General features: G+C 29.5%; 2 protein-coding genes across 2 annotated transcripts in view; one reads left to right on the plus strand and one right to left on the minus strand.

The window, feature by feature from the left end:
* The first annotated feature begins 7723 nt into the window (after positions 1 to 7723).
* Positions 7724 to 8762, plus strand: LOC105363626 (acyl-coenzyme A thioesterase 13). Its single transcript, XM_011501371.1, has 3 exons — positions 7724 to 7922; positions 8260 to 8444; positions 8543 to 8762. The coding sequence occupies exons 1-3, from the start codon at positions 7842 to 7844 to the stop codon at positions 8700 to 8702; spliced, it is 426 nt and encodes a 141-aa protein (XP_011499673.1). The 5' UTR covers positions 7724 to 7841; the 3' UTR covers positions 8703 to 8762.
* Positions 8763 to 9111: 349 nt separating this feature from the next.
* Positions 9112 to 15138, minus strand: part of Pxn (Peroxidasin) — a 29286-nt gene continuing 23259 nt past the window's right edge. Inside the window, exons 6-8 of the mRNA XM_011501372.1 lie at positions 14530 to 15040; positions 11524 to 11942; positions 9112 to 10319 (exon numbers count right to left, since the gene is read on the minus strand). Of these exons, the coding sequence (XP_011499674.1) occupies positions 9180 to 10319; positions 11524 to 11942; positions 14530 to 15040 (2070 nt within the window). The 3' untranslated portion in view covers positions 9112 to 9179. The remainder of the gene's footprint in view (positions 10320 to 11523; positions 11943 to 14529; positions 15041 to 15138) is intronic.

A 15138-nucleotide genomic window follows, 5' to 3' on the forward strand; every position in this document is an offset into this window, starting at 1 on the left:
GGGGGCGGGGGGGGGTGTCGGCGCGAGGTCGAACGAGCCTTTAATCGGGCTGACGGGAAACAGAACGCATTGACATGTAAATCTGTAAATTATTCCGATGTAAAATTGTCTTATAATTACATTTCAGCAATAAACGATATTTAATTAAAAATTTTAATTTGACAATAGAAAAAGGGACATTTAATGCATTTGGAATAAATTAGAGATGAGTAATTACAACGTGAGAAGTAGCTTATCGTTCTTCTTTATGTTATAAATTTTATGCGGAATATAATATAATGATGAAATATGGCAAAACTATTGGAGCGAACGCGTGTAATTTATTTCAAATGTAATTAGTTGGTCGGATGAGGTAAGAGCGAATCGGATATATTTAACAAATCTTGTGCGGCTCGAGCGAGCCTAATGGAACAATTCCAAAGACAATTTCACTCTTATGAGAACAAAGAAAGGTGCCCGTGATTGATTTAAAAAAAAGAGAGAAAGAAAAAACAAGAAGCTCTAATAGCTCGAAATATTTCATTGTAAAAATGCATCAGCCTCCTTCGCCCAACTCGTAATGCGACATTTATTTCGACTTACGAGGTGGAAATTCAAAAGCGCAGCGCGCGATACGGGAGAGGTCAGCGCGGCATAGGGTATTCCTGTTGGCGATTGCCGCGGATTCTCCAGTGACGATTTTATGGGTCTGGGAAGCATTGTTGTGCTAGAATCCGCGCGTTTGCAAAATCAACGTAGGCTAACAACAGTGTAGGTAGGGAGCTATCGCCGCCACCTCGTGTGTAGTGCCGATCGCGTGTAGTGCCGATCGTGTGAATTTCTTTCATTCTCCCCTTCACTATTTTATGCGAGATCGGTAGAGGAGTCGTGTAAAATGCCAAGTGCTCGTTTTTTTTTTTTTTTTTTTTTACGTTTTTCTGTACCTCCCCGTCCCCGCCCCCCGCCAAAACCAATGAACCGACCCGGTGACGAGCGGCGCTGCGCCAATCTCGACCGTGACATCTGTTAGCTGTGCCGGGAGGCGATCGTCGGGACTTTTGAGAAAAAGAACCGTCGGTAAAGCTGATCGCCGATTCCGCAGCTCTCGACAAACTCATCACCGCTGCCCTTTTCACAATTTGTGGGTTGAGTAGGGCGGTGGTTGGGCTGGTGGAGGTGGGTGGGGCGATGAAGTTTCAGGGAGCGGACTGGAGCGTTAATTAGCGATGTAGGATCTTGGAGTGGAGTGGCTTGCTCGGTCTGCCGGGATCGCAATCGCGTAGTCGACTTTTTTTGTTGGAAATCCTTCTCCAAGCCTAATTTCGATGCAGCGTTAAAGCGAATTTAAATATTCGGCTGAAAATCCATTTCAATTTCCATGCAAAGCTTGTTTAGCTATTCGGACAGAACTTTTCAACTGTCGGTATTCAATCTAAAATTAGTGAATATTTTAATGAAACTTTACTTTGAATCCTTCCTGTATTATTCTCGACCTATTTTAATTTCTTTGGTTAACCCTTCATATTTGTGCGTCCAATGTCATAATTCAACGTCTATTAATACAATGTCATAAAATATGAAATCTGATTAACGATGAATATTCACTATTATCCTTTCCTTCTTCTTTTTTTATTATTATTATTATTATTATTATTTATTTTTTTTTTATTTTATTTTTTTCATAAAAACTGCTGAAATTGAGTCCTGTCTCTCTATTCAGAGTATGGTATTTTATTTTAGCAATCGATAACAGTCTATGTAGATTTTTAAATCGTGATGGATTAGTGGCTCTAATTGTACTTGTAAAATACTACGCAGATATAGTCTGATAGCTGAAATCTACTAATTTAATGCAAGCATTAAAATCCACTTTTCATGTCAAATATACATATAATAATAGTATAATAATAGTATACATATAATAATAATGATCCATGTATGAATTACTTAAAACGTTTTAACCATATTTTATTCGTATTTTCAGGAAAGAGTCAAATGAGCTCTAAACTATATATTTTTAATCAAATGCTAAATTACTGCATTCTTTGGTATCGACTCGCATCGTAAATTCCATCATAAATTGGTGAAACAGAATTAAAATTTACCATATGCACGACCATTATAGTTACATCAATATAAGCGATGCGTCGATCACAAGAGCAGTAAAATATTGTGTTAAATAAATTTTCATTTAGTTTCTCATACAATGCGCTTATTGGTTTGAATAATAAAAAGATTTTTCAAATGGAAATTAATATAGAGTTAAAGAGATGTTGACACGGCTTATATTATTATGCGCGCAATGTTACGCATGAGAATCGTTCATAAATGTTTGAAAGAAGAGTAAATAGCTTACAATGAATTTACTGTAATTCTATTAATTAGTTTATGAAATTTTAAATAATCATGAGAACTCGCTGGTAATATTGTGAATATTATTTCAGAATATCAAAATAATTCGTTTCCGTTGGACGATTCTTTCTTCTAAAATCTAAAAGATTTAAAATTTCCGAGTAATTGACATATTCCGTCATAGATAAATTATTATAAATTATTTTCTTTTATCAATAATAGAAATGCTGTGTCATTTACATTATAATTTTATTTTTTTTATTTTATTTTATTTTTGCTTTTTTTTTCATCACATGACATATGCTGTTACAATATCATAGAAATATAAAATAGCATTTATTTATTTATAATGAAGTTGTTAAGCTACGCAGCTTAAATTACACTAGATAAATTTATAAATCTATTTTTATTTATAAAAAGTTAACGAATAGAGAATTAAAATTTTTGTAATACCTTGAACCATTATTTATACATATGCAATCCGCCTGTTTTGTACATCCTTTTATATTTCATAATAATTACCTCTTCAAATATATAAATCAAATTAAAACATATTGGCAATACAATTAACAGTATATTTCAATATGACTATCACAATTATTACAAAATTTACGTTTACACAATATTATTTGTAATACAGTAATATATGCACAAATCTATTATTCGATAATTTATCGAATAACTGTATTTATTCTGAAATAATAATCACTATTGTCCAAGTTCACTATGAGTGTTAGAAAAATTACAAAAGACATAAAAAATACTCTGTTATTTTAATCAAGAATAATTCAAAGAAGACAGGCATTTTTACTTATATATATATATATATATATATATATATATTGTGAAAAATAATACTAATTGCACGATATAACATAATAATCTTAATTGAAATATTCCTTTTTTTTCTCAATGCTTTTGTTGTCCTGTTCTATTTATAAGAATTTCTAGATTAGCATAATCAAGATTTCTTACCATTCCACAGAAAAATAAAAAATTTAAAATTCTTTTAAAAATTTCGTATCAAAGTATAATTATCTTTTATTACGCATCACTTTGAATTGTAGGAGAAGATAATATAAAGAAATTAGCAAATGTATTCAAGCATGTTCAAGTAAAGTATGCATTTCATTCGCGGATATAAATGAATTTTCGATAAAAATAATTAACAATACTTGAAAATTTGTAAATAGAAAAGCTTGGTATAAAATCTTCAGGATTATCGTGAACGGAAATATAATCTTATATAACAATAAAATCTTACCGCAATAATGGATAAAAGCGTCGATCGATGTCGATCTAAATAGTAGATTTTGTCGTATTGCTCAAACAAACATAGAGAATAGTCTATCGTGTCAATACGATGATAAACCTTCAAGTTCAAATCTCTGTATGATAATTGATTATACGAGAGCATTTAAAATTTATCCGGAATTTGACAAAAAATTGCCTTTCTTTATTTGTCTACTCGATAAATTACTTCAAACCAAACTACAAGTATTTATAATATTAGGAGACATATTTTCTTTCAGTTTTTTAATTTAATGAAAATTACATGCGCAATATAAATTTCAATGAGTTTAATTAAACATCATTACATTATATTTATCAGAATAATCTTATTATAATTCTTGAAACATAATACGCGATATACATTGCAACAAAATTAAGTTTTGTTAAACAGCTAATTATAAGCTTATACACGTATAGCCAAGATATAGTTAAATTAATAACATTTATTTAAAATATTTATGACTTAAAATACAACTATACAATTAACTAACATTTACGTTTATATTATCAAAGATTTAGGCAATATTTTGGCAAAGTGTTTCCTTAATGAAATCAAAATAAAAAATAAAACAATTAGCCAAAGTAATTAATCACATTAAATATAGTAATCCTCTTATCTTCATTTTTAATTGGATTACTAATAAAATTAACTCAATGTGTCAAATAAAAAACCGCATTAATAAAAATACGTATAACATTACTTGTGGATGAATACAACGTTTGTAGGTGCATAGATAAATACAATGTATGTTCTAAACTATTATGAACGTCAATTTATATTTAATATTGAGTCATAAACATATCTGATTGTTATAGCAAAATAGTGAGTGCATTTAAATAATGGAATAAACATGTTCCAATAACATAGAGACACTTAATTTTAACGAGGCAAACATATTTTATTAGAAATATATAGATTAATGTTATGTATGTTGAGCCTTTCTACCATTATTCTTGGTATATAAATAAATATCATTTTAAACAAATATATTTTAAATATTAATAGAATTTCTTTTTCAATTTTCAGTTAACAGAATTAAAAATGTATTTAAACGTACAATAATTTTATTAAATTTTATGTATTATAATCATCTTGTATAATACCTAAAGATAATATTTATCTGCCTTATAGTTTATATTATTTTTATTAAATATTTAATTTTCGAAACACAAAGTATTCACATATATTAGCACTATGTAGAAAAACATTGAACCTCATAAATAACCAAAATGAATTTCATAATGGAAATTGCGTCATGGATAAGAATAATATATTCAGACTTACAATCATCTACCATAGCATATAAATTTGAAATGAATACATATCTTTCGAAATATTCTTGATATTAATATTCTTAAGAAATGGTTTGAAAGATTTTTTTTTACTCAATATTTTTTCAATAAAGATATATTATCAAAACTACAAATAACGTCGATTGAACTAATTATATGCTCACACTAATAACATGTGCATAAAATCTGTCAATCATTTAAATAAATAAACATTGCTTATTGTTCTTGATTTATATCAGGATGTTCTTTTAATCGCCAACTTTGAACTTGACAGTAATATTATTTATAAATTTCTTTTTATGAATAAATTGAAAATTTAATAATTCTATTGGAATCTTTATAATTAATTATATGACAATATCACATTTCTATTTGGTTAAATAAAAAAAAACTGTTTCATGGACTTATAAGATAAAAATTCAAAATTAAGACCAATGACTTTGATCATTGAAACACGGCCATTATTAATTGATTATAAAATAATTATAATTGTTTATATTGCAAATAATTCAATATTAACGCATATTTACAAACTTAACTAGCAAAATTAAAAAATGTAACTTATGATATAAGAACCAATAGATCTAAACAAAAATGATGAAAAAAAAAAGACTTTATTGCACATTATCACTTTCAAGGAAAATATTGTACCGTTTTTATGGAAAGATCGAATACCAACTACAATAAAATGAAATCAAGTTATAAAAAATAAACTGTAGCTTCATTAATGGATAATCGTTTTATTACAATAGATTAAAAAAAAAAATGTTTTAGTTATATCGTATTGAAAATACTGAAATAGTTGTGATTATATGTTTAAAACAATTTTTCATATATCATTATATTAATTAAAATATAAGTATCTAATATTCAATACATTTTTATTTAAATTAAAAATTCTATTTAAATTTCAGAAATTGATTAATATATTGAATTAGCTTATTAATATCGTAATTATCTGCAATGCCAATTATGTCTTTTTATTTATAAAGTATTTGTTAAAAATTAAACATTTTTCTCTTAAATTCGCAATAAAAAAATTTAATTTTCTAATATTCACAATACGTAAAAAAATGAAATATTAACAATTGTGGAGTGAAAATTATTTCTTTTCAAATGGCTCAGCTATTGTAGCGGAACGAAACATTTAATCATTATTATAGAATAATATTTTAATATTCATGTTCTACTATTATATTAAAAAGATAGTGTTCATCAGACCAGTCACTTTAGAAATTAGAGATTAAAAGTGATAATATATAATATTAATTAATAACTTAAATAGTTAATATGAATTAATTTATTCATCGGCAAACTCTACTAATTAAAATATACTAAACTAAGTAATCTAATATTAAAAAATACTAAAGCAATGAAAATTATAAAATAAATATATGTTATATAGCGATTAATTTGTATGTTTACATTAAGTAATGTTTTTCATTCGTATAATAAACAATATATTCTAAATTTATTAAAAATTTATTACCGTTTTTTGGATTTAACTATAAATTTGTAATTTATATTTCTAAATTAATTATACTAACAATGAATGCAACGTATTCGGGTCAATTACTATGAAATTTAAAGTATCATCATAATGAACAAAGTAAACTTATTTAGATAAAGATACTTAGTAATAAGTATACATAAATTTAAATACAAATCATAGTTTCCGTTTTAATTATATGAAATTGTTATTTATCATAAATAGGAAATAAATATGAAATTAGGACAGCACATAATAATGTAAATATGAAATAATGGGAATAGTATTATTACATTTTTAACTACGAATTCATATTATAACTTAAAAAGTATAAGAAATAGAAGTTTGTAGAACTTAGTGATACAATCATCTGTCATAATATATTATTCATTTATTATTCATTCAATTATCATTATCATTATTATTATTAATAAAAAAAAAAAAAACCTATGCTTTGATTATGAAGATCAATAAATAAATATAAATATTGTATTCTTAGATTTTATAAGTGTAGATTTCTATTTTCCTTTAAAATTTGTGATTCATTCAAAATCAAAGGGTACTTTCACGTGTATGAAAACTGTGAAAACAAAAAATTGTGCAAAAGAACTATCTTGAGCCGTGCAATTCATAATTATTTATTTTAAGATTCTATACTATTTTTCTTCTAGATGACTTTAAATTAAATTAATGTTTGTAATTATAAAACGTAATATAAAAAAATTGATATAGTGCGATTTTGAATTAATTGGAGTCGTTTTAGCAGATAACTGGAATATATATATTTTTAAACAATGCATTAGCTTTAATTTAATTTGCAGCAGTAATTACTGTAATGAAGCTACTCCCATTTTTATAAATCTTCCTCTATGTATGAAACATTTAACAATCAGGATATATTTTAATTTAATTAATAAATAATTTAAAATAAAATTCAAGGATGGGCTTATGTATATATGTATATTTATTATTTGTAATTCTTTTACGAAAGGCAAAATTTAAAACAATATATTCAAAGTTGCTAATCTTTATGAAATGGTAGGCTTTTATTCAATAATTAAATCTAAAAGTTCTAAATTAAAGTTTCTATTATAATTTAAAAGTTCTAAATAATTAAGTCTAAAATTCTAAAACGTAGTATGAAAATATTTCGTTGCATCAATTGATTATTTAAAAAAAATTACAATTTACATGTTTCTTTTTTATATTATTATGTCATAAAATAGGAACTGTTGATTTTTCATTATATATAATGCTTATTTTAATTTATGTACTTGAATGGATATCAAAGTTTTGTATTCTTAACCTCAAAAATTTCAAGTTACATAATTCAAGTTAAATATAACAATATTCATGACTCAGTGTTTCGGTAACATGTTCCTCGTATTACAATTCTCATTATCAAAAAATTGTTAATTATAATTTCATTCTTACAATGTCAAAAGCTGCAGAATTAATCAAATGCATTTTTGATAAAACACGTTTATCCAAAAGCTTTGGTCAGGTTTTGAAAAATGTAAGTTATTGGAAATCTATTTAAATTATTAAATTTTCCATCATTGTTAATATATATTTAAATCCAAGCTTTAGCTTTTAATTAGTTAGTTTCGATATATAGTAACATTTTTAATATATGCTCTCCTTAAATTAATGCATAGGAATTTTAAATAAATTGTATTTTTAATAATTTTGTATAACAGTATTTATAATGTAGATGAGCAATTGCTTAGCATTTTACTTTATGTTTACCGAGCCGAGCAGTTCCACAAAGGAATAGTTTCTTTGCGTACATGATTGTACGTAATACATTGTGTTCACGTGTAAAGAATAAATTATTAAATACAACTTTTTAGGCCAAAATAGTGTCTGTCGAAGATGGAAAGGTGAAAGCTGAATTAAAAATTTGTGAAGACCATTTAAATTTGGGAGGATCTCTACATGGAGGCTATATTAGTACTCTTGTTGACTGCTTTTCAACCTATGCTTTAATGGCTTACAAAAATTCACCTCCCGGTGTATCGGTAGACTTACATGTTACGTAAGTATTATTATCGGTTAATGAATAAAATAGATTATTCTATTATATTTGAAAGTATTTAATTAATTATGTTTAAATAATTATTCATTATAATTCAGATTTCTGAAACCAGCATTTTGTGGCGATGTAGTAATAATCGATGCAAAAACTGTTAAGGTTGGTCGAAGATTAGCATTTCTTAAAGTTAAAATCCTAAAAGCGGATGATGGAGCAATTGTCGCACGTGGTATTCAAACGAAATTTATTGGTGGAGACTAAAAATATATGGTCTATACGTAAATTGTAATTACACACATATAGAAAAATGTTTGCTCTTCACCAAACACATATATATATTTGTATATAATGGGTATAAATATACGTACATTCATTCATTATTTTATTATGTAATAAATGTATCTTTATTCATAGAGAATCATTATAATACAAAACTTATATTATAGCCAGGAAACATATAACTGTTTAAATTAGATTTTAATATAGATATGAAAAATTGTACAATTAAATATGCGATAATCATAGCTTAATTCATTATCAAAAATAATATGCATTTCTAATGTTATAAATTAGTTTTATGATTTTTACATTTTTTATGCTTCATTTAAACAATAATGGTTTAGGTTTAATTATATTTAGATTGCTTTTGATTAAGAAGTTTAGATTAAGTTGTTTACAATAAAGTGACGTATAGTAAATAACATTCACAAGTGAAGTGAGAAACAATAAAGTGTAATTTTAATTGTAAGGAGAATTTTTCAGATCGTGAAGCATCAATTTTATTTCTGCAATTTGATCGCTCAAATCACTCAACACTTCATTAACTCTACTATATTCTTGATTAGCGTCGCTTAATAATTCTTCAAAATATTGGATTGTTTCACTGCGCCTACCTTGATTTTTTCCCCCCATCTTGTATTGATTCATGGAAGCCAAATATTTTGAAGCACTTCTCCGTGACCTTGAGATAGTATTATTTTGATTATGTTGTTCAATACATTCTTCGCAGCATGTTGACCATGATTGTAGATCAATCGATGGAATCTCTTCGCAGGAAACAAAGTCATTGTCAATTTCTGGTAGCAGGAAAACATTTTTTTGAACTCTTGTAATATTATCACCATTATCACAAAGAATTCTTGCCAAACTTGTCTTTTCAATTTGTTCAAGCTGCTCCGATTGAAAGGTGGAAGGATTTTCGTACCAAAATCTGTCGCTATCTCGCATTCTTTTGAATTGTTCAGCAAGCAGACACTTAAAAAGTGGTCCAACTTTAGCATTGGGAAGTTGATCTTCGAGTATCCCACCAACCCATGCATCAATATTTCCTGGATGACCGTATAATTCTCTAAGTTTTTGTCTAACTCCGGGACTACTAATTTCATTAGCGAGATCATCAAAAGTTTCAATTTCCGACATATTGCAATATCTTCTCCAATCAATGTATGGAGGGATAGCGTGATCTCTTCCTCTTTGAATATTCATAGCAGCCAAATCGAGAGCCACTGCGTGTGCGACGTGGAATAACTGTTCGGTAAGCTCGAGATTTAAATTTTGTTCGGGTTTTTTCAGTTTTGCCGGTGTAACAAACATTCCCCTCAATAGTGGATCAACTCCACCCTCTTCCACCAATCGCCAAGGTACAAAGAATGCATCTCTTAAGTATAATGGGCCTTGTGGTATCGATTGAAGATTTTCATCCAATCGTTCCAATTTTGGCTGAATTAACGAATGGCCAAAGCGCAAAGCAGCGGTTGCAAAAATGTTTGAAATACTGCCGTCCAGATTTTTGTCATAGCCTTGGTAAGTACCGAACAATTCATCGGTATTGCCTCCAAGTATTAGAGGTATCCAGTCACGATAAGTAATTACTTGCATCTACAAATACATTAGATATAAAGATATATGTCAATTTTATATTTAATATATTAAATTTTACATTTATTATTTTATCGTCTCATGGTAATTTTAATAAATTTCATAATAAAATTAATTAACGTGTATATATGTGTAATTTTAGTAAATGCGTTTATATGCAAATATATTGCACTTATAAATATAATTATAAATTACTATGTATGTGTATTATAATTTCATAGATTTTCACGAATATTTAATAAGCCTTGTGAATTATATCATTTACTTTTGGTTACTTATATGTTTAATTATATTATCTTTTTACTCTATTACTTCAAAACACTGATAAAAATCAATAGTTCATGACATATACATATGGTTATTAAATTTAGAATTTCAAATTGAAAGTAAAATTTTCATGATTATTTAATTCATTTAACTCATTGTGAGTATAATCAATTTTAATAAATTAAATGATAAATGAATTACTTATGATTAAGCAACTTTTAAAAACCTTTCACTATGTTCAATTCACTATGGTCAATTTTTTTATAGTTGAAGAAATAATGACAATTAAATTAAAAGTATAAATAATGCGAGAATTTATCGAGTAACCGCTTAAACCTTAGTTAGTAAGTAACTTGGTTAGTGATTTTTTGTTCTTTTTACATTATATAATAATACTACATAATAAGCTGTATAATAAAATTGTTCTTACCATTTATGTGAATGTCATTTTTTTTAACATAAAGCTTTAAGTTGTAAATTAACAAATTTAAAAACTTTTACTTTGGTTATGAATCTTAATTGGCTGTTAGCTTTATCACATGCTTTCAATGAGTAGTTGAATGTTTGAAAAATCATCTAAAATATTATGCTCTATTTCACTGGTAAGCCTAAAATCATTATCGAAGACGATTTTTTCTTAAATAAAAAGGATGTTTATTTAAGTTGTAGAGATATTTCATGAGCATTCACTGATCGTGACACTTAATTAGTGAAACGAGCTCTATTAGTCGGAGTAAGTTCAAAATATCTGAGAATGTACAGTGAGGAGGGGAAAAAAGAAGGAAAAAAGCAAAAGAAAAAGCAAAATACGAAGTGCATCGACGATTTTTATAGAATTTGTGTCCTACACACGTAATCCGATTAAGCGTTATCCGCTCAAATGGAAACAAATTATTTCCAACAGAGATGCAATCGAGTAATTCCCTAACTTTTATACCTCTGCACCCACGATCTTGCGCGCCTCCTGATACACTTTTTCCCCACTCCAGTGTGGATTTATGAGGCGTAGCCGCTTGGCAATACGGTTGTGTTCCCTCATCCAGATGGTGTGCATGGCCGTGAGGCCGATCTGCTCGTTGACCCGAAAGTCGCCCGCGAGGAAGCAGTTGATGGCGCTCTCGGTAAAGTTGCGTCGACAGTCGATGAAATGGTCGTTGGCGTAGGGCAGGAGGGCTTTGCGCCCCGGGAATACCGGGCCCTCCTTGAGCAGTCCCTGGTCGTCGTTGAAGTCGCGGAGCTCACGGGCGCTCTTGTCGTCGTAGCCGTAGACTTGCGAGGCGTCCAGGTAGCTCGTAAGCTGATTTATTTGCTCCCGGGGTGTCAGTTTGCCGAGGAGGATGCTCGTCATTCCCGAGCCTGTCGAGACGAATCTTAGCATTACGTGGCTCGCCCTGACGCAAAAATCTAGCGCTTTGTCACATGACACATTCGACGCATTCCAACAACAAGCTGAGCGGATCTCATTTTGAAGTATGTAATATTGTAATATTGCAAACTCGGTCGGTTACAAAAGTACTTAGCTATGGATATTCTGTTTTTTTTTTTTTTTTTTTTTTTTTTTTATTAAGCACCAACGAAATATTGAATTTTACTAAGAACGCTGCAAATTTTTAACTCTTCGATGCATAAAATCATTAACAAGTGCGCGTATTACGGTTTATTGAGACTGTTCGTTGAAAAGTACACGCCTTAATTAATATTAACTAAGGATTAAAGCGAACTTGTTCGGTTAAATTTGCTAATGAATATGAACGACTAAGAAATAGAATAACTTGTATAAATTTCAATTAATATTAAGTGCCGAAAGAAAATTACCTTAAAACAATTTTCGGCTATATAGGTAACATAGGTAAATAAGTTAATTATTACAAATTGATAATTTTTCTTAATTTAAGAAATTTCTTTACAAGATTTTTTTAATAAGCGAGGGAAATTGTAATGCACGATTTTTAAGCATTCAAAGTACTTGAAAAATTTAACAGAATTTAAAAGCTTAATGATGCATTTTAATTTAATTATCTACAAAAGATAATTTCCCCCCCCCCACCATATTTTGTGATATTTGCAACACTTAATTGAATGAGAAAAAAAAGTAATTAAAACTGTGTACCTGTAAAGGTTTTCAGATTTTTTTCACTTACTTGGAATATTTTACTTAAAAAATTTCAAATTCATTCCTATATGAATATATAATTTTATAGCTCCGTCATTTTGTACGAATAATTTATTAAATTTAAGATGATTCATTTGAATGTCCATTGCTACTGGAATAATTTTTAATTTTCAATTTAAGTTTTGATCAACCGGAGATGCCAATTAAAGTTTGAACTTTGATAACTAAATATTTAGATTGAAATCTATTATAAAGAGAGAGAGAGAGAGAGAGAGAGAGAGAGAGAGAGTAAATAATGATAATAGCTACGTGTAATGTAGAATCAATAAATTATTCTGTTACATCGAAAGCTCCTACATAGTTAAAATCTACCATTTAAAGAAGTAGAATACTCTTCAATAAAAGTTTATTTATTTTATAGAAGATCGATTAATCTATGGATAAATTGTCTTATCGGATAAATCAATAAAAGTTTTATCTACAATAGTTGTATTGAAATGCAGTAATATTATAAAGATGTTTATCAAAAAGGATCTTGAGTTTTCATGATTTAGAAAGTAGTCCGTGTCAATCATCATATTAAATTTGTAAATGATCGTGCAATAATCAGTATTACAATGAAGATGAATCAACGCTCGTTTAATCCACCTAAGTAATGTATACTCCATTACAAGCAAATAATCCAATGATTTGGCAAGCATTGTGTTTCATTACTCGAGAATGTGAGATTTCAATTATAAAATTAGTTATCTTAATAATAGAAATTGCTTTGTTATTTTTATTCACGTGTAAAATTTTCGAACGTGGCGCGAGAAATGACAGTGATATTGGCAAAAATTTAAATAGTCGAGCAATCTATTAATGGTACACTTGAATAATTAAGTTTAATTTAATAATGATGATAATGTAAGGAGCGAGAGTATATAGTAAATGAAATTAAAGGTTTGTTTTTGGAAAATGTGAAACGATTGTATAAACTTTATTCGTTCGATCGTATGCTTCCATTAGCGAATGAATTGCAATGGAAATCATTACAACATTGCTTTTGCAATTTACTAATTCACAATCGTCCAAAGTATTTAAGAACGTGTATTCATGCGCAGACACTCTCCTCCCAATCTTGATGTTACTCAATAATTTTTAATCTCACCACAATGGAAAATTGTTGATAGTCTTGTATATAAGTGAATTGGAAAAGAGATTGAAATAACGCAGAAGAATATTTACGTACGAAAATCCTCTCATCCGAGTATCGAGCGCTCTATCTGTTGAATTAAATTCATTTTATATCGAGTTGAGTATTCTTTTGCAAGTATTGGTTCTTATCGTATAAGCTTTCATCCCCTCTCAATTAAAACATATGTTTGGCATAATCTTGAAAAAAAAAAGAAAACAAAAATTATTTATTTAACACGATGATTGCTCTGAAAAGTACTCCGTTGGATGATAGTTGGCAGTAGCCGAGTTTCAATTAGAAATTTGATATTTAGCTACGACTAAACCCGAATTAAGCTCCCTTCAATGCTTATAAATAAATCTTTGGTTAACTGTAGTGCCAATAAAAACACTTGCCCCCGAACAATTGTACAATTCAGCATTCACGTACACACCCGAATGGTGCATTTAACAAAATTGTCATCTACGTTATTACACATTTTGTTCGTATTGAAGTACTTGCAATCACTATCGATCAATAACGACGTAAAGCAAACAGAAAATAGCCTGTGTTTCGTACGAGGAGCCTACGTATCTTTACGATCTCGATATCAAATAATCCGATAAATACGACAGGGAGGGGAATTAGACGTAAGAAGAGGGGCGGGGACTCACCGCATACGGCACTAGTGCGAAGGAAGTCGATACACCGTCGGTTCTTGATCCGCGGGTCATTCGGTGGCACCTCCATCGGGAAGCACGGGGCACGATTATCGCAGGACTTTTTGCAGTTGATGCCGCCCCAGGACTCGCTGGATACAGCGGGCAGGGCGTGGTCGAAGTCGTGATCGATCCACTGGCCCCACTGCATGACCATGTGAGTGATACTGCTGTCGGGACTGACGTCCTCCGTGCCGATGATGCTCGTGGATATGAGTCTGGCCGCGGGTTTGGGGTACCCGTAGTAACGGCGAGTCTTGTCCCAGCCGATGGGTTGCGAGAAGCCATTTTCGTACATCGGCTTCAGTATGCGTCGGAAGCTCGTGTAAGACGAGCCCCAGATCGGGTTTGCCAGGTTGTTGCATTTGCCAGAGAGAGTGCGGTATCGGCTATGGAAACACGTATTGAGGCACTGAGTGTTGCGCTGATGCGACGTGCAGCCAGCGAGTTGCTCCAGATTTGCGACCTGTTACGAGAAGATTTCGTTACGAGTGCTCGTTCGCGCACTGGTTTTGTTGTTTATCTGGAGAGAGAGAGAGAGAGAGAGAGAGAGAGAGAGAGAGA

Source organism: Ceratosolen solmsi, unplaced genomic scaffold, assembly GCF_000503995.2.
Source record: "Ceratosolen solmsi marchali unplaced genomic scaffold, CerSol_1.0 scaffold3, whole genome shotgun sequence".
Classification (NCBI taxonomy): Eukaryota; Metazoa; Arthropoda; class Insecta; order Hymenoptera; family Agaonidae; genus Ceratosolen; species Ceratosolen solmsi.